Raw genomic sequence first — 20,513 nt, forward strand, 5'->3', positions numbered from 1 at the left:
TATATTTGTCAACCTGGAGGAGAGCAGTTTGTAAATCTGGAGGGAGCAAAGGATATTGGGAATGACAAGGGTGGAAGGTGTGGGACAGATGGCAGAGAAGGAGTGCCAGGGTCAGGACGATGGAGTGGGAGCAGACGCACCCAGCCCGAGACACCAGGCAAAGGTCATTTGATTCCAAACAATGGGTTTATTGATCATTACAGAATGTATCTCTGGCGTTTCCTGCTCCCTCCCCTCCCCCTTCCCCTGCTCCCAACCATGTCTGGCTTCTCCCTACCTCTTTCCCACTCTCAGTCCACAATAGAGACCCGTATCAGGATCAGGTTTGTCATCACTCACATACGTTGTGAAATTTGCTTTTTTATTGTAGCAGCAGTTCAATACAATATGTAAAATCAATACAGCACTGTGCAAAAGCCTTAGGGATCCTAGCTCTATATATATAATATTAGATAATATATATTAAATAATAGATATTATACTATATATATACAAGATGGGTGAAAAGGTTGGCAGGGGTGCGATGGGTCGAAGGGCCTGTTTCTGCGATGCACCACTCTACAACTCCATCATAACTCAATATGTTAAACCCCTCCATACAAAATGCTGTGATACCAATAAAATGGCATCAAGATGCTGAATCAGTTGAACTAATAATTAAACACCTAACCAAACCAGTCCTTTCAACACGTCCATATCCCTCTTATCTACACAGCCACGTGCTTATCCAAAACCCCCTAACACAGTTGCTGTCCCCACCACTCCGGCAGCATATTCCAGGCACCGACCACTGTGTAAAAATACTTGCCCTTCACACCTCCTTTGAAATTACCCCCTTCACCATAAATGCACACCCTCTAATACTAGACATTAGACCTGGGGTAAAAGATACAGTCTGCCCTACCTTTGCCTTTCATAATCCTGTAAACTTGTATCAGATCTCCCCTCAGTTTCTGCCACTCCAGACAAAACAACCCAGTTATCCAAACTCTTCTAAAAGAACATGCCCTCTAACTCAGGCAGTATCCTTTTAAAAAAAAAAGAGATAATCTTTAAAAAGAAACTGCATCCTATCGAAAGCCTCCATATTCTTCCCACAACTGGGCAACTAGAACTGGGTGCAATACTCCAGCCGTGGCCTAACCAGTTTTCTAAAGCTGCAACGTAATTTTCCCAACTCTTGAGCTCAGTGACTTTACTAAGAAAGGCTAGCATGCCATAAACCTTCTTCACCACCTCCTGTCAAGCATGCAGCCACTTTCAAGGAGCTGTGGACTTGGACCAGAAGATCCTCCTATACGTGAAGGGTCCTGTCATTAACTGCGTACTGTGCCTTTACGTTTCATTTCTCAAAGTGCAACACCTCACAACTGTATCCTTTGGCAATCTGCTACACTGACCACAACTCTGACAATCTTTTTGATTAAGTTGTCCCTCAGATCCCTCTTAAATTTTCCCCTCTCAACTTGAACCTGGCCCTTCTGGATTTTGGTTCATTCTCTCCGGATAAAAGACCATATGCATTCACCCTATTGATGCCCCTCATCTACCACAGAATCATGGAGAACTACAGCACAGAAACAGGCTGTTCTACCCATCTAGTCCCTGCCATACTATTTTTCTGCCTTATTCCAAAGGCCTACACCTGGATTATAGCCTTCCATTGCCCTCCCATCCATGCACCTATCTAAATTTCTCTTCAATGTTGCAATCGAGTTCTTTCCCCTTTCTCATTGTCCCTCTTTCTCTCTCTTCTCTCGCTCTCTGTTCCCCTGTTTGCTCTCCATCCTCCTTCACTCTCTCCGTCTCTCTCTCCTTGTTCTCTGGCCCTTTCTACCAGATTCTACCTGCTGTCCCAGACCCAAGCCCCCGTTCTTCCCAGAGCTAATGAGGATCCTCAGAATGCCTGACCTGTCGGGATGACTCAGTGACCTCAGCTTGAGGCGGAGGATTCCCAGTGTCAGCTTGTGCTCCACCACATGTGCTGAGCTGTATTTGAGCGAGATTCTAGTAATGTTCTTCAGGTCTCGGTCCACACTTACAAGGAGAGTCACTTTCCTGAACCGTTCAAAGGTTTTTGCAGAGCTGTAGAAACAAAGCAGGAATCAGAAGGCATCAAGCACCATTGCTCCATCTGCGAGATCCCCATAGTCAACCATTTTTAGAACATCAAACATAGAACAGTACAGCACAGGACATTCGACCAGCCATGTTGGACAAGCTAGAAGCCAGGTGGCTGGGGGAGGGGAATGAAGTAAGAAGATGGGAGGTGATAGGTGAAGCCAAGTGGGTGGAGGAGGGGGATGCAGTCAGAAGCTGCGAGGTGATAGGTGGAGAAGATAAAGGGCTGGAGAGGGATCTGATAGGATAGCTGATAGGACCATGGGAGAAAGGGAAGGAGAAGGGGCACCAGGGGTAGATGATAGGTAGGTGAAAAGAGGTAAGAGGCCAGAGCAGGGAATTGAAGAAGAAGGAAGGGAGAGGGGAAAATTACCAAAAATTAGAGAAATTGATATTCGTGCCATCTGTTTGGAGGCTACCCAGATGAAATATGAGGTGTTGCTCCTGCAACCTGAGAGTGGCCTCATCATGGCAGAAGAGGAGACCAGGGACCAACATGCCAGAATGGGAATGGGGATAGGAATTGAACTGGTTGGCCACTGGGCGCTCCTACGGACAGTAAGATGGTAAGCTGTGCTGAGGTCAAAAGTCCATCTTGTCGTACTAGGGTCCCATCCCATAGTCTAATAACAGTGGGATAGAAGCTGTTCTTAAGCCTGGTTGATACAGGAGCAAGGAAGGAAGTAAAACCGGGAAGAATTGAAACATAGACCCTGGATGGAATAAGCAACCAGAGATTTCTGTGGAAAATGTATACTCACTGATTGTCTTTGGATTTGACCTTGTGTCCATTTCCATCTTCTAGTTCAATCGTAATGTAGCCTTTTCGAGCATTTTTGTTCCAAGGGATGATGTCCAAGAGGTAATAATACACTGTGTAACACAAATACAAGGGATATGGTTACAAATGTGCCCAGTCTCCTCATTAGATTCAGAATCATATATTTATCACATATACATCAAAACACATGGTGAAATGTGTCAATTGCATTAACAACCAACTCAACCAAGGATGTGCTGGGGGCAGTCCACAAGTGTCAACACACACTCCAGCATTGACGTAGTGTGCCCACAATGCTCAGCAGAACAGCACAGAACACAGGAGCAACAGGACAACAACAGCCAAACATTGACCCTGGATCAACCCCAAGATACGCCAGTGACAACTAGATGCTAGATGAGGACCTAAAGTCCGGGCCTCAAACTCTCAACTTGCCAATGACAGGACTCGGAACACTGGGCTGGTTTTGTAATTCATGTACCCAGGGAGGTGCGTCGCAAAGGGTGAGGGATGAGAAGCTAACGTTGCTTGTGCTGAGGCTTTTAGGCAGGAGGTAGTTTTAGGGTTGACTTTTTGGTCAAGAGCAGATTGAGATGAGTGAGTCTCCTCCCCCTCCCCACCACCCCTTTCTAACCAATTTTTACAGGAGCACCATCAAGAGTGTCCTGTTCAGTTGGAACGGGAGTTGTAAGGCAACTGACTGCAGTCCCTACAAAGGATTGCTGAGAGGATTATTGAGCTCTCTCTTCCACCCATCAGGAACACTGAACACATTATCAAGGATCCTTCCCGTCATCCAACAATCCTTTTGACCCCCTACCATTAGGTAGGAGGTACCGCAGCATTACGACAAGAACTGTTAGGGTGGGAAGCAGCTTTTTCCCCCAGGCCATAAAGATACTAAACTCCCTGCCACTACCCAGGTCTCACGACGCATGAAGCACAAGTCTCATTATACTGTTTACTTTTTAACCTGTGTTGCAAATACACTTCATTATTTATAAACTCTTCTTGGGCTTCTCAGGTACCAATTTTAACCATCATTTCAATGACAAACTCTGCTATCTTCATTGATGTACCCAGCTGGAAACCCGAGAAGAGTTTAGATATCATATACACCAGGAAAGCACTAGATCCTTTTTCACCTTATTACTTGTGAATTAGCTAGTGGTAATGTAACTTTATGAGTTATACGTAGTGCGTTGTGCAATCTGTTTCGGGGGAAATGTTATTTCATTTGGCAGTATCCAAGTGTATGGTTGAACGACAATAAACTTAAAATTAGAGAGGATGGTGAGACAGAACAGGAGACAAAGTTCCAGGGTGGGGTGGGGGACCAGCGGTAGCTGCAGCAGGTAACTACTTACTACAGAACGGATCCTCAGAGGAAGTTTGAAAGAAAACTTTATTCGGAAACCTCATGACACTGCTGCTGTTCGCCCACTTGACGAGATGATAGCCTGCAGTCCAAAGCAGACAAGTTAACAGTGAGGATTAGTGAACAACAGGACTATGATGCCACAGTCAGCAGAAGGAACCATGCAGGGCAGAGGCCCCAGACAGCCATGTGAGTAACTACTCCTGACCAATGTAGAGTGTTTCACTCTACCAGTCTGTCCTTGACCTCGGGACATACAGTCATAGAACACTACAGCACAGAAACAGGCCCTTCAGCCCATCTAGTCTGTGCCAACCATTAATCTGCCTAGACCCGTCAACATGCACCTGGACCACACCCCTCCCATCCACGTACCTATCCAAAATTCTCTTAAATGTTGAAATCGAACTTGTATCCACCACTTACACAGGCAGCTCGGTCCACACTCTCACCACTCTGAGTGAAGAAATTCCCCCTCATGTTCCCCTTAAACAGTTCACCTTTTACCCTTAACCCATGACCTCTAGCTGCAGTCTCACCCAACCTCAGTGAAAAAAGTTTGCTTTCAATTACTCTGCCTATACTCTCCATAATTTTGTATTCCTCTATCAAATCTCCCCTCTATCTTCTACGTTCCGGGAAAAGTCCTCAGCATCTCAAACTAGTGAATGCTGAAGGAAGGTGCAGGGAGGGAGGGAGAAACCAGGAAAAACCCTGTCAACTGTGCCAGTGACACCAGCCACCTCCCTCCCTGACACTCTAAACAACTTCTATGCACCACAAGACCAGCCATGAACGTTACTGCACCGCCCAGGTAAGCAGCCACTGTCTGTAACAGCGGCAGATGTCAGAAGGACTCTACAGAGTCAACTGTAAGGTGGCAGGGCTAGGCCGAGTTCTCAGGGAGTGTGTGCACAAGCTGATCGATATCTTTATGAACATCTTCAACACTCTACTCATCCAGACTGCTGTCCACACATGCTTCAAATCAGCCATCTTCATCCCTGTAGCAACGAACTCTACACCTTCAGAACTCAATGGTTACCACCCAGTGGCACTGATGCCAATCGTTATGAAGTGCTTTGATAGTAACACAAATCAAAAGCTCCATTCCTAACACACTGGACACGCACCAAAATTCTTACTGATGGAACCACTCTACAACAGATGCCATAACGTCTACCATGCCCCTGGCCCAGACACACAGAAAACAAGGACACTTATGTCAGAATGCTCTTTCTGGATTTCAGTTGGGCATTCAACACTACTGGTGAACAATCTCACATTCCCCACTCTAGATACACCTCTGTGCAACTGGGTGTCGGACGTTGTAATAAACAGACCTCAGATAGAGAGCACAACCACCCCTCCTCACCCCCACACCCATCACCCTCAGCATGGGAGTACTGAGCCCTCTGCTCACGCACAACGCCGTGGCCAAACACCCAAGTATTCCCATTGTCAAGTTTGCCAATGACACGACAGTGGTGGGGCTCATCACCAACGACGATGAGACGGCCGACAGAGAGGAGGTGGAAGCAGATGAGGCCAAGTGCCAGGCATCGTCTTCCTTCATGCCAACAAGTCAAAGGAGATGGTTATTGACTTCAGGAGAGCTCGCATCACTCACACGCCTGTTTACATCTGTGGCACAGCAGTGCAAATGCAACAGTTTAAAAGTGCTAGGGGTGCACCTACACGGTCAAGAAAGCTCACCAGTGTATCTACAACACGTGGGGAGGGGGAGGTATGGAAGTCAGAGAAGGAAAAAGAGGGAACGAGAGGGAGATGGCTACCTTATTGGCACAGTGAATACATCCCTCGACAGGCATCTGTGTCGTCAGATGTGGTGAAGTGGCTACTGACAAGAAGCACTGGAAAGACATTCCTTACCGAATATTGGATAGGTGCCGTCGCGCTGCGTGCAACGACCATCCAGGAATTCTGCGTACGATCCACAAGGAAAGTTGGTGATGTTGCATGACGAGTTCATGGAACTTATGTACAGATAGACTGACCTCTGATGGTCACACACCATATATTTCTTTCCTGAGACAGCCAAAGGACACATGGTTACTCCAAACCTGACTTCTGAGGCCCGTGACTAGTGGGTTGCCCCAGGGGCAAGTGTAGGGACCTCTGTTATTCATCATTTATCTGAACCTACGTGATGAAATTATCAAGTTTGCTGATGATAATAAATTAGCCAGGCTTGTTGATGGTGAAACAGTTTAGAATAAAGAATCTAGATCAGTTTGGGCTCTTTGGAGATAGAGTGGGGAGCAGGCCCTTCTGACCTTTCAAGCTACACCCCCCAGCAACCCCTGACAACTCTGATTTATATATCCATATAACAATTACAGCAAGGAAACAGGCCATCTTGGCCCTTCTAGTCTGTACTGAACGCTTACTCTCACCTAGTCCCACCTATCTTCACTCAGCCCATAACCCTCCATTCCTTTCCTGTCCATATACCTATCCAATTTTACTTTAAATGACAATATCAAACCTGCCTCTATCACTTCTTCTGGAAGCTTGTTCCACACAGCTACCACTCTCAGAGTAAAGAAATTCCCCCTCATGTTACCTCTAAACTTTTGCCCCCTAACTCTCAACTCATGTCCTCTTGTTTGAATCTCCCTACTCTCAATGGAAAAAGCCCTTCCACATCAACTCGATCTATCCCCCTCATTATTTTAAATACCTCTATCAAGTTCCCCCTCAACTTTCTACGCTCCAAAGAATAAAGACCTAACTTTTTCGATCTTTCCCTGTAACTTAGGTGCTGAAACCCAGGTAACATTCTAGTAAATCTTCTCTGTATTCTTTGTATTTTGTTGACATCTTTCCTATAATTCAGTGACCAGAACTGTACACAATACTCCAAATTCAGCCTTACCAATGCCTTGTACAATTTTAACATTACATCCCAATTCCTATATTGAATGCTCTGATTTATAAAGGCCAGCATACCAAAAGCTTTCTTCACCACCCTATCCACATGAGATTCCACCTTCAGGGAACTATGCACCATTATTCCTAGATCACTCTGTTCTACTGCATTCTTCAATGCCCTACCATTTACCATGTATGTCCTATTTGGATTATTCCTACCAAAATGTAGCACCTCACACTTATCAACATTAAACTCCATCTGCCATCATTCTGCCCACTCTTCTAACTGGCCTAAATCTCTCTGCAAACTTTGAAAACCTACTTCATTATCCACAACGCCACCTACCTTAGTATCATCTGCATATTTACTAATCCAATTTACCACCCCATCATCCAGATCATTAATGTATATGACAAACAACACTGGACCCAGTACAGATCCCTGAGGCACACCACTAGTCACCAGCCTCCAACCTGACAAACAGTTATCCACCACTACTCTCTGGCATCTCCCATCCAGCCACTGTTGAATCCATTTTACTACTTCAATATTAATAGCTGACGATTGAACTTTCCTAACTAACCTTCCGTGCAGAACTTTGTCAAAGGCCTTACTGAAGTCCATATAGACAACATCCACTGCTTTACCCTCGTCAACTTTCCTCATAACCTCTTCAAAAAATTCAATAAGATTTGTCAAACATGACCTTCCACATACAAATCCATGTTGACTGTTCCTAATCAGACCCCATCTATCTAGATAATTATATATACTATCTCTAAGAATACTTTCCATTAATTTACCCACCACTGATGTCAAACTGACAGGCCTATAATTGCTAGGTTTACTCTTAGAACCCTTTTTAAACAATGGAACCACATGAGCTATATGCCAATCCTCCGGCACCATCCCCGTTTCTAATGACATTTGAAATATTTCTGTCAGAGCCCCTGCTATTTCTACACTAACCTGCCTCAAGGTCCTAGGGAACATCCTGTCAGGATCCAGAGATTTATCCACTTCTTATTCATTAAAAGCGCCAGTACTTCCTCCTCTTTAATCGTCATAGTTTCCATAACTTCCCTACTTGTTTCCCTTACATTACACAACTCAATATCCTTCTCCTTAGTGAATACCAAAGAAAAGAAATTGTTCAAAATCTCCCCCATCTCTTTCGGCTCCACACATAGCTCTCCACTCTGATTCTCTAAGGGACCAATTTTATCCCTCACTATCCTTTTGCTATTAATATAACTGTAGAAACCCATTGGATTTATTTTCACCTTACTTGCCAAAGCAACCTCGTATCTTCTTTTAGCTTTTCTAATTTCTTTCTTAAGATTCTTCTTACATTCTTTATATTCTTCAAGCACCTCATTTACTCCATGCTGCCTATATTTATTGTAGATATCTCTTTTTCCTTACCAAGTTTCCAATATCCTTTGAAAACCACGGCTCTCTCAAACTTTTAACCTTCCCTTTCAACCTAACAGGAACATGAAGATTCTGTACCCTCAAAATTTCACCTTTAAATGACCGCCATTTCTCTATTACATCCTTCCCATAAAACAAATTGTCCCAATCCACTCCTTCTAAATTCTTTCGCATCCCCTCAAAGTTAGCCTTTCTCCAATCAAAAATCTCAACCCTGGGTCCAGTCCTAACCCTAACCTAACCTAATCACGGGACAATTTACAATGAGCAATTAACCTACTATCCGGTACATCTTTGGTCTGTGAAAGGAAACCGGGGGACCTGGGACCTGGAGAAAACCCACACACCCCAGAGGGAGGACATATTTTTGACATAGTATCATGAATGGCCAGGCACTGAGGAGTGCTGTGGAACAGAGCCACATGGAAGTACAGGTGCAGTTCACTGAAAATAGCCGCTCAGGTAGTCTGGGTGGGGCAGAAGCTGTCTTCATCAGTCAGAGCATGGGGCTTAGAGTAGGGGCATTATGTTGATGTTATGTTGCTCATAAGGCCTCACTTGGAGTAGTGTGAATGGTTCTAGTCACCCTGTTATAGAAAAAGCATGGTCAAGCAATCCCCTCTCCTCTCTCCTCCCCTCCTTTGTCCGCTCCTCCCCTACCCTCCCCTCTCCTCTCCTCCCCTCTGTTGTAGATGTACTGGTGAGGGTGCAGAAGAGATTTACAGGGATGCTGCCTGCTCTGCAATTTTAATACAGGCGTACAGCGCGGTAACTGGCCTGTTATGTGACCACTTAACCATCTAACCTGTACGTCTTTGGAATGCAGGAGGAAACCAGAGCACCCAACAGAAACCCACGAGGTCTCGGGGAGACGGCGGCGGGAATTGAACCCAGGTCACTGATGCTGTAAAACGCTAACGTAACATCCCACAAGGACCTGAGTTCCAGGGAGAGATGGGCCGTGCGGGATCTTTGCACCCTGGACTGCAGGAGAATGAGGGGTGACGTCACAGAAATCCTACGAGGAGCGACGAGTTATCGTCAAGGTTGCAATAAGTAGACGGTAATAAGAATGAAGCTGAAGCCAATACAAACCGCTGAGGATGGTCGCAGGACAGCCTGGCTGGTCAGTCCCTCCATTAGCGTAATAATCTATGTGCCCCAAAAAGTCTCGGTAGCCAAGAGCTGCAGGCAGAAATACGTCTTAAAAGTCATTTTATAATCTATTTGCTATCGACATGGTAACGAGACAATCTTCAAATATGGAACTGAGGGATGGGGGCTATACCTTCACCCAGTAACCCATCCCTCCGCACACCCAACCACCACTATTTAATAATTTCCTGTCAGAGTCACCGTACGTCCAGACACTCCTGTGCCTGGCATCACGTTTGGACAGGTACAGTATATACTGTAACTGTCACAGAGCCATAGCAAAGAACAGCATTGAAAGAGACCCTTCAGCCCATCTAGTCTATGCCAGACCATTTAAATTACCTCTACCCAATGACCTGCAGCCTCACCACAGCCCTCCATACTGCTACCACCCATTCCTTATGCAATCTTCCCTTAAACAGTGAAATCAAGCTTGCATGCACCACCTGTGCTGGCAGCTCCATCCCAATTCTCACCATCTTCTGATGTATTTAGCTATCTTACGTTTATTGTGCTTTTATTATTAGTTTGTTCTTTATCTGATCATTTTTCTTTTGATCTGCAACAGATCTGGAGTAACAATTATTTTGTTCTCCTTTATACTTCTGTACTGGAAATGACATTAAACAATCTTGGATCTTGAATCTTAATATAACATTTAGGGTTCCACAGCTTTTCATAACCGGCCAAAATTATTGTCAGAATGCACCCCCCACACCCCTCCCCTCCCACACATCTGTGTGTTCACGTGTAAAGGATGAAGTCAGCAGGCTTATTCCCCCGCCCCATCTTTACATAAACTCCAGTGTGTCCATGTGTAATTGGTGACATCGACAGGAGTATTCCCCCGCCCCATCTTTACATAAACCCCAGTGTGTCCATGTGTAAATGGTGACATTGACAGGAGTATTCCCCGCCCCATCTTTACATAAACCCCAGTGTGTCCATGTGTAATTGGTGACATCGACAGGAGTATTCCCCCGCCCCATCTTTACATAAACCCCAGTGTGTCCATGTGTAAATGGTGACATCGACAGGAGTATTCCCCACCCCATCTTTACATAAACTCCAGTGTGTCCATGTGTAAATGGTGACATCGACAGGCGTATTCCCCCGCCCCATCTTTACATAAACCCCAGTGTGTCCATGTGTAAATGGTGACATCGACAGGAGTATTCCCCCGCCCCATCTTTACATAAACTCCAGTGTGTCCATGTGTAAATGGTGACATCGACAGGCGTATTCCCCCGCCCCATCTTTACATAAACCCCAGTGTGTCCATGTGTAAATGGTGACATCGACAGGAGCATTCCCCCGCCCCAGTGTGGAAAGAGTGAAGTCGGCTGGAGTACCGTCAAGATCTGTGTGTAGGACATCGACCAACATAGCATCAGAGGGATCCAACCTGTCATCCTTTCCTTTCCCTCTAAACAGAGGACCAGCTGGATCAAGACCTGTCAACAAAACCAGGAAACTGGCAAACAAGTTCCACAACAAGTTAAAGTCAAATAATTATCAATGTGTGTATATGCCATTTAGTCTCAGTCAACTCCTCAAATAATAATATTATTATTTCTAACAAATCTCCCTTCAGCCTCCACTGATCTGGAGAAAGCAGCCTCAGTTTCTCCAGCCTCTTCTCATAAGACATAGGAGCAGAATTAGGCCATTCAGCCCATCAAGTTTGCTCCACCATTCCATCATGGCTGATCCTGGATCCCACTCAATCCCATATACCTGCCTTCTCACCATATCCTCTGATGCCCTGACCAATCAGGAAGATGTCAATCTCTGCCTTAAATATACCCATGGACTTGGCCTCAGCCACAGTTTGTGGCAGAGCATTCCACAGATTTACTACTTCAGGCTAAAAATATCCCTCCTTACCTCTATCCTAGAAAGTCACATCTCAATTTTGAGGCTGTGCACCCTAATTCTGGATGCCCTCACCACAGGAAACATCCTCTCCACATCCACCTTATCTAGTATTTACATTTGGTAGATTTCTTTGAGATCACTCCTGCATTCTTCTAAATTCCAGTGAGTACAGGCCCAAAGCTGCCAAACGCTCCTCATATGTTAACCCCTTCATTCCCAGAATCATCCTCATGAACCTTCTCTGGACTCTGTCCAGTGTCAACACATTCTTTCTGAGATATGAGGCCAACGTTCCATTTGCCTTCTTTACCAGAGACTCAGCCTGTAAATTAACCTTATGGGAGTCTTGCATGAGGACTCCTAAGTCCCTCTGCACCTCTGATGTTTGAACCTTCTCCCCATTTAGATAATAGTCTGCACTATTGTTCCTTTTACCAAAATGCATTATTGTACATTTCCCAACACTGTCTTCCATCTGACACTTTTTTGCCCATTCTTCCAATTTGTTCAAGTCCTGCTGCAGTCGCATTGCTTCCTCAGCACTACCTACCCCTCCACCTATCTTCATATCATCCACAAACTTTGCCACAAAGCCATCAATTCCAGTATCTAAATCGTTGACAAACAATGTGAAAAGTAACGGTCCCAATACTGACTCCTGAGGAACACCACTAGTCAATGGCAGTCAACCAGAAAAGGCCCCTTTTATTCTCAGTCGTTACCTCCTGCCTGTCAGGCATTCCTATCTCCATGTTAGTATCTTTCCTGTAATGCCATAGGATTTTATCTTGTTAAGCAGCCTCATGTGTGGTCTTCCAGTCCTCTGGGATCCTGCCAGGATCAAGTGATTCTTGAAAGATCATGACCGATGCATCCATTATTTCTTCAGCAACCACTCTCAGGACCCTGGCATGCAGTCCATCCAGTCCAGCTGACTTATCCACCTTAAGACCTTTGAGGTTACCTAGCACTTGTTCCTTCATAATAGCAATGGCACTCACTCCTGCTCCCTCTGGCACACTATTAGTGTCCTCCACAATGAAGACAGATGCAAAGTACCCATTAAGTTCATCTGCCATTTCTTTATCCCCATTACTACCTCACCAGCATCATTTTCCAGTAGTCCAATATCAACTGTCACTCCCTTTTATTCCTTATATAACTGGAAAACTTTAGTATCCTGCTTTATATTATTGACTAGTTTGCTCTCATATTTTATCTTTTCCTTTCTTATAGCTTTTTTAGTTGCCTTTTGTTGGATTTTAAAAGCTTCCCAATCATTCAACTTCCCACTCACTTTTGCTATTTTTATTCCCTCATAGCATGTCTTCCCATAAGATGACAGTGTGCTTGGTTGCAGCGGTTTCTACGGAGCCAACCAAAGGTGTTACTGTCCTTTACAAATACATTTTTATGATTACAAGACCCTGATGGACATTAAGAACTTAATGTACTGCCTGCCTACACCATCAGCGAGTTGCTCATTGGTGGAGAAACTGAAATAGAGCTGGAAGGTGCAAATCGTGCTGCTGCCTGCCTCAAAGGTGTCAGTGTGCAAAGGACATGTGCAGTCTTACAGTGAGTGATGGTCTTTGTCGATCTTCTTGTGATTGCAAGACCCCGTTTGGACACAGTTAATGTGGAATACGATTCAATGAGTTATTGGCAGATGACGGGGGTGGACGCGGGGGAGCTGAGTAGCCTCAGTGGTAGTGAGGACGAGGCCTCAAGCCGTGGTGCCACCTGGTTACAGCCCAGGAGAGAGGCATCAGAGTCAGTGCGCTCCATCAGAGGCGCTGTGGTACGGTGTCCGTGCTGCAGACGGTGCTGCCCCCTCTGTTCACGTGGCAGAAAACAAGTCATATTGTGTGACCGTAGACCGCAGCAGCGTTCACAGGCTCAGGGACTTGGACAATATTTATTTTGTGGAACTGTATTTTACTGATATATTATATGTGCTTGCTGTTTCGTAGGTACTATATGTGCTTTGTGCTGTGTGTGACTGTTGCTACAGTACTGTGTTTTACACCTTGGCCCTGTTTGGCTGTATTCATGGATATTCATATATGGTCATATAACAATTGAACTTGAACTTGAAAGAGGACATTCTCCTTCTAAACCTCCTCTGCACCCTCTCCAAAGCCACCATATCCTCCCTAAAAAACTGAACAAATGACTGAAAGTTCAAACAACTGAACAAAGTTGAAAGTTCAAATAAATTATTGTCAAAATATGAACGTACTACTCTGAGATGCATTTTCTTGCAGGCATTCTCAGCTAAACAAATAAATACAATAGAATCAATCAAAAACTGCACATATCAACTGAAGAATCAACATTTAGTAGGGAGATTGAAAATCTGGCTGAGTGGTGCTACAACAACCTCTCACTCAATGTTAGCAAACCAAAGAGCTGATTATTGACTTAAGGAAGAGGAAATCAAAGGTTCATCTGCCAATCCTCATCAGGGAATCAGAGGTGGAAAGAGTTAACAATTCCTCGGTGTTATCATTTCAGTGGATCTGCATATAATAGGACCATAAGTTATAGGAGCAGAATTAGGCCATTCAGCCCATTGAGTCTGTTCCACCATTCCATCACGGCTGATTTATTATCCCTCTCAACCCCATTCCCCTGCCTTCTCCCAGTAACCTTTGACACCCTGACTAATCAAAACCTGTGAATGTCTACTTTAAATACGCCCAATGACTCGGCCTCCACAGCCGTCTGTGGCAATGAATTCCACAGATTCCCCACCCTCTAACTAAAGAGATTCCTCATCTCTTCAGTTCTATTGCTGTCTGTATTGCTGTCTACATCTCCCTGTGACTGTATTTCCTCTTGGTGTTCCCACATTCTGAAGACATACGGTTAATTGGTTAATTAGTCACTTGGGAGTAACTGGGTGGTGCAGGCTCATTGGGCCAGTAGAGCCTGTTCCGAGTTGTTTCTCTAGTTAATAAAGAAAACAAAATACATAAAACTGATTTGTCACTGGAATGGGAAAGGAGGAAGTGTTTGTTAAAAACCTGTTTGATCTCAAAGTCTTCCAGCTTTTGATGAAATATCACTTTCCCGATTCTCTCTGACCTGACCTGCTGAGTGTTTCTAGTGATTCTCTTTGCGTTGTATATCTAAGGGCCCGGTATTTTCACAAAGGATGGCGTTACTATTCCTCACCAGTAATCCGACCAATCTTTCCGTCAAACATGTTTCCAACGAAGCCTGATATGTGAGCACCCAGACTCACGCCAATCAGATGAATCGAATCGAAGGAGCCTCCGTTATTCTAGAAAAATAAAACTTGCAAATGAACAATGAACCAACGTCATAAACCAGAGATAAAGAAAAGATTGCGTTGTATTTGAGACTGTGAAAGTGTTTTGCATCCAATGACAATCCAGGTAACATCTATGGAGAGGAATAAACAGTCAACGTTTTGGACAGAGACCACCACTTTCACTCCGTCTGCAACAAATAATGGAATTTCCCAGTGGCCACAATTTCAATTCAATTTATCCATTCCCATCCAACACATCAGTCCATGGCCTCCTCCACTGACACGTTAAGGCCTCCCTCAGGTTAGACAAATGACAATAGACAATAGGTGCAGGAGAAGGCCATTTGGGCCTTCGAGCCAGCACCACCATTTACTGTGATCATGGCTGATCTTCCACAATCAGTACCCCGTTCCTGTCTTCTCCCCATAACCCTTGACACTGCTATCTTTAAGAGCTCTATCTAACTCTTTCTTGAAAGCATCCAGAGAGATGGCCTTCAATGCCTTCTGAGGCAGAACATTCCACAGATCCACAACTCTCTAGGTGAAAAAGATTTTCCTCAACTCCGTTCTAAGTGGCCTACCCCTTATTCTTAAACTGTGGCCTCTGGTTCTGGACTTCCCCAACATTGGGAACATGTTTCCTGCCTCTAGTGTGTCCAATCCCTTAATAATCTTATGTTTCAATCAGATACCCTCTCATCCTTCTAAATTCCATGTATTCAAGCCCAGTCACTCCAATCTTTCAACATATGACAGTCCCGCCATCCCAGGAATTAACCTTGTGAACCTACACTGCACTCCCTCAAGAGCAAGAGTGTCCTTCCTCAAACTTAGAGATCAAAACTGCACACAATACTCCAGGTGTGGTCTCACCAGGGCCCTGTACAACTGCAGAAGGACCTCTTTGCTCCCATACTCAACTCCCCTTGTTATGAAGGCCAAAATGCCATTAGCTTTCTTCACTACTAGCTGTACCAGTACGCTTACTTTCAGTGACTGATGTACAAGAACACCTGGATCTCATTGTGCTTCCCCTTTTCCTAACTTGACATCATTCAGATAGTAATCTGCCTTTCTTTTCTTGCCACCAAAGTGGGTAACCTCACATTTATCCACATTAATCTGCATCTGCCATGCATCTGCCCACTCGCCCAACCTGTCCAAGTCACCCTGCGTTCTCACCCTGATGGCATGAACATTGATTTCTCAAACCTGGTAATTTCTCCCACCTCCCCTTTCTTTCTTTGTCCAATCCCCAATTGGTTACTCTCTCACTCTTTCTCATCTCCTCACCTGCCCATCACCACCCTCTGGTTCCCCTCTTCCTTCCCTTCCTCCTATGGTCCACTCTCCTCTTATTCTTCAGCTCTTTATCTTTCCCACCTATCACCTCCCAGCTTCTTACTTCATCTCCACACACCTTCCCCCTCACCTGGTCTCACCTTTCACCTGCCAGCGTATACATCTTCCCCCCCACCCCACCTTCTTATCCTGGTTTCTGCCTCCCTCTTTTCCAGTCCTTATGAAGGGTCTTGGCCCAAAACATCAACTAATTCCCCTCTATCGATGCTGCCTGACCTGCTGAGTTCCTCCAGCATTTTGTATATGATACAGGACCAGGCAACAACAGCAAAACAAACCCCTTTCCCAACCTCCCACCACCCCCCTCTCCCACACACACACAAAGATGTAAAAACTGTTCTGTGAATGATATTTTTCTTTCTTCTTTAAAGGTAACATTTTAATTAGAAGATTATTGCTGTAGAATTACTGTGCAAATTGTGTCCAAGACTAACATCCATCGCCGATCAAGTATAGTGCCCACAATTCATTAGTCAGACCACACTTGGAGTATTGTGAGCAATTTTGGGCTCCTTATCTAAGAAAAGATATACTGGCACAGGAGAGGGACGAGACAAGATTCATGAGAAAGATCCCAAGAATGAAAGGGTTAACATATGAGGAACATTTGGTGTCCCGGGGCCTGTATTCACTGGAGTTTAGAAGAATGAGGGGGATCTCATTGAAAGCTGTCAAATACTGAAAGGCTGAGGTAGTGTGGATGTTTCCACAGCCTCAGAATAGAGGTGTCCTTTTAGAACAGAGATGAGGAGGAATTTCGTTATCCAGAGAGTACTGAATTTATTACCACAGACAGCTGTGGAGCGCAAGTCATTGGGTACACTTAAAGTGGAGGTTGATAGATTCATGATTAGTCAGAGTGTCAAAGGTTAAGGGAGAAGGCAGGAGAAATAGGATTGAGAGGGATAATAAATCACCCATGGATGGAATGGTGGAGCAGACATAAACAGCCAAATGGCGTGATTCTACTCCTATGGTCACACAAACATCAGCTTAATGAGAACACAGATGACGCCCCTGTACAAAGGAAACAGAATAGAAAGGAAATGAAAAAGGAATCCTTACTAGTATGCTGTCAATCACAGGTTTCAAAATTTCAGCAACCGTCTTGGTGTTGGTGACAGCAGTTGAATAATTGATGGTTGTTGCTCCTCTGTTCCAATCAACGATGATGAGGTTGATGTCATCCACGTTCAGCAGGGTCTTTGTCAAATTCTTCAACCAGTTTGGGGGGGATCCAAATGGCCGGTAGCCATGGATTAAGAAGGTTGTCTTCTTCTTGACATCCAGCGGGCTGATATGTGTGGCATTGATCAGGCTGGCACATTCTGAATTCCTGTTCGTATACAGGAGTAACCTCACATCCACATCGGTTCCAATGAAGGTGTCAGTAATTGGAAGTTTAGTGAAATAGTGGCATTCTGGGGCCTCTAAATGGAAAAACAGGAGAATGTGAGAAGATAAAAGAAAAGAAAGCTCTCATAGTGGGAAAAATATTTTCCCTCACCCAGCCGATATCTTCCATAATCCATTCCTGGTTACCAGATTGTGATGAACTAGGTATTAAGTGTTTTTGGGACCTGTTTATCTCATGATCGCTTGCTTCATTTGACCAATTGTCAAATAAATTTGCTCTCCCTAAAACACATTTTTACAGAAACCTTCAAATTAGAGATTTTCTACGTTTCCAATTAGCTACTTTTCCTATAGGTCCTGATAAAAATTTACTGGACAATCTTTAAAATTTAAAACCTTTTGTTAATGTTTCTATTACTGGTATCTATAACTTGTTGATTGATTCTAGACAAGACTTTTTACATAAAATAATAAAAGCTTGGGAGGATGACCTAAATTGTCAGATTTCTGATGACAGATGGAATAAAATTTTTAAACGGGTTAATAAATCATCTTTCTGTGCTCGTCATTCTCTTCTGCAATTTCATAGAGCTTACATTTCTAAACAGAAGCTCTCCAGTTTTTACCCGAAAGTTTCTCCACTTTGTAATAAATGCAACTCTGCTGATGCCTCTTTAATTCATATGTTTTGGTTTTGCCCAACAATTGAAAAGATTTGGCGGGAAGTATTTCATAACTTCTCTCAACTTCTTAGGGTCCAATTTGACCCAAATCCCCTTACTGCCTTGTTTGGTATTATTGCAAATGAAGATATAACTTTAAATACTCCTAACCTACAGGTTTTAGTTTTTACCTCTCTTTTAGCAAGAAGAGCAATCTTGCTTAAATGGAAGGAGTCTACCCCTCCTACACATCTTCAATGGCTACGTGATATTATGTCTCATTTAAATTTAGAAAAGATCCGCTGCTCAGTCTTAAATTCAAAACAATCTTTTTATGATATTTGGGGACCTCTCCTAAATTACTTTTCCAATTTATAAAGTTTAACGGTGCACAGACTTTTATGTATATTTTTATCTTCTCTTCTTAAGTGAATATTTTTGTTTCTAATTATCCATTGTCATCCATCAGCTTTTTTCTTTGGTAGTTGGTAGGGGGTTGACTTTTTTTATATAAAAAAAATTTGTTATATGATGTATGACTTATCTTTAAATTTTTGATTACAGAGTGGTATACCTTTATGTGTTATGCTATAACATTTTGATCAATTTTATTACAATATATGAATGTACACAAGTTATGTTGAGATGTATCTATGTGTTGCACTCTGTAAATCTTGTTTTTTTCCCTTCTGAATAAAAATATTGTAAAAACAAAAGAATCTGTCAACCTCTGCATTAAACATACATAAAGACTTGGCCTCCACAGCTGCTTATGGCAAAGAATTCTACAGATTTACCACTCTCTGGCTAAAGAACTAACTCCTCACCTCCATTCTAAAAGGACACCCCTCTATTTTGAGGGTGTGTCATCTGGTGTGAGACACTTCCACGATAAGAAACGTCCTCTCCAGGTCCTTTCTATCAAGACCTTTCACTGTTCAATAGGTTTCAATGAGGTCACCCCTCATTCTTCTAAATTCCAGTGAATACAGGCACAAAGCCATCAAACACTCTTCGTATGACAAGACATTCAACCCTGGAATCATTTTTCTGAACCTCCTTTGAACCCTCTCCAATTTCAGATACAGACTCCCCATCGGGTCAGATACACACTCCCCATCGGGTCAGATACACACTCCCCATCGGGTCAGATACAGACTCCCCATCGGGACAATACAGACTCCCCATTGGGTCAGATACAGACTCCCCATCGGCTCAGATACAGACTCCCCATCGGGTAAATACAGACTCCCCATCGGGTCAATACAGACTCCCCATCGGGTCAGATACAGACACCCCATCGGGTCGATACAGACTCTCCATTGAGTCAGATAAAGACTCCCCATCGGGTCAGATACAGACTCCCCATCGGGTCAATACAGACTCCCCATCGGGTCAGATACAGACACCCCATCTGGTCAGATACAGACACCACATCGGGTCATATACAGACACCCCATCGGGACAATACAGACTCTCCATTGAGTCAGATACAGACTCCACATCGGGTCAGATACAGACTCTACATCGGGTCAGATACAGACACCCCATCGGGTCAGATACAGACTCCCCATCGGGTCAGATACAGACACCCCATCAGGTCAGATACAGACTCTCCATCGGGTCAGATACAGACTCTCCATCGGGTCAGATACAGACACCCCATCGGGTCAGATACAGACTCCCCATCGGGTCAGATACAGACACCCCATCGGGTCAGTTACAGACTCCCCATTGGGTCAGATACAGACTCCCCATCGGGTCAATACAGACTCCCCATCGGGTCAGATACAAACTCCCCATCGGGTCAGATACAGACACCCCATCTGGTCAGATACAGATTCCCCATCGGGTCGGATACAGACTCCCCATCAGGTCAGATACAGACTCCCCATCGGGTCAGATACAGACTCCCCATCGGGGCAGATACAGACTCTCCATCGTGTCAGATACAGACTCTCCATCAGGTCAGATACAGACTCTCCATCGGGTCGGATACAGACAACCCATCGGGTCAATTACAGACACCCCATCTGGTCAGATACAGACACCCCATCTGGTCGGTTAAAGACACCCCATCGGGTCAATACAGACTCCCCATCGGGTCAGATACAGACACCCCATCGGGTCGATACAGACTCTCCATTGAGTCAGATAAAGACTCCCCATCGGGTCAGATACAGACTCCCCATCGGGTCAGATACAGA

At 44.4% G+C, this 20,513-nt stretch overlaps 1 protein-coding gene across 1 annotated transcript in view; it reads right to left on the reverse strand.

The window, feature by feature from the left end:
* Nucleotides 1-20,513, reverse strand: part of LOC132393572 (lipase member H-like) — a 33,577-nt gene that overhangs the window by 3,232 nt on the left and 9,832 nt on the right. The window contains exons 2-9 of the mRNA XM_059969006.1: nucleotides 17,354-17,718; nucleotides 14,824-14,932; nucleotides 11,118-11,219; nucleotides 9,706-9,795; nucleotides 6,174-6,329; nucleotides 4,270-4,362; nucleotides 2,883-2,994; nucleotides 1,912-2,085 (exon numbers count right to left, since the gene is read on the reverse strand). Of these exons, the coding sequence (XP_059824989.1) occupies nucleotides 1,912-2,085; nucleotides 2,883-2,994; nucleotides 4,270-4,362; nucleotides 6,174-6,329; nucleotides 9,706-9,795; nucleotides 11,118-11,219; nucleotides 14,824-14,932; nucleotides 17,354-17,718 (1,201 nt within the window). The remainder of the gene's footprint in view (nucleotides 1-1,911; nucleotides 2,086-2,882; nucleotides 2,995-4,269; nucleotides 4,363-6,173; nucleotides 6,330-9,705; nucleotides 9,796-11,117; nucleotides 11,220-14,823; nucleotides 14,933-17,353; nucleotides 17,719-20,513) is intronic.

This window comes from Hypanus sabinus, chromosome 4 (genome assembly GCF_030144855.1).
Source record: "Hypanus sabinus isolate sHypSab1 chromosome 4, sHypSab1.hap1, whole genome shotgun sequence".
Taxonomy (NCBI): domain Eukaryota; kingdom Metazoa; phylum Chordata; class Chondrichthyes; order Myliobatiformes; family Dasyatidae; genus Hypanus; species Hypanus sabinus.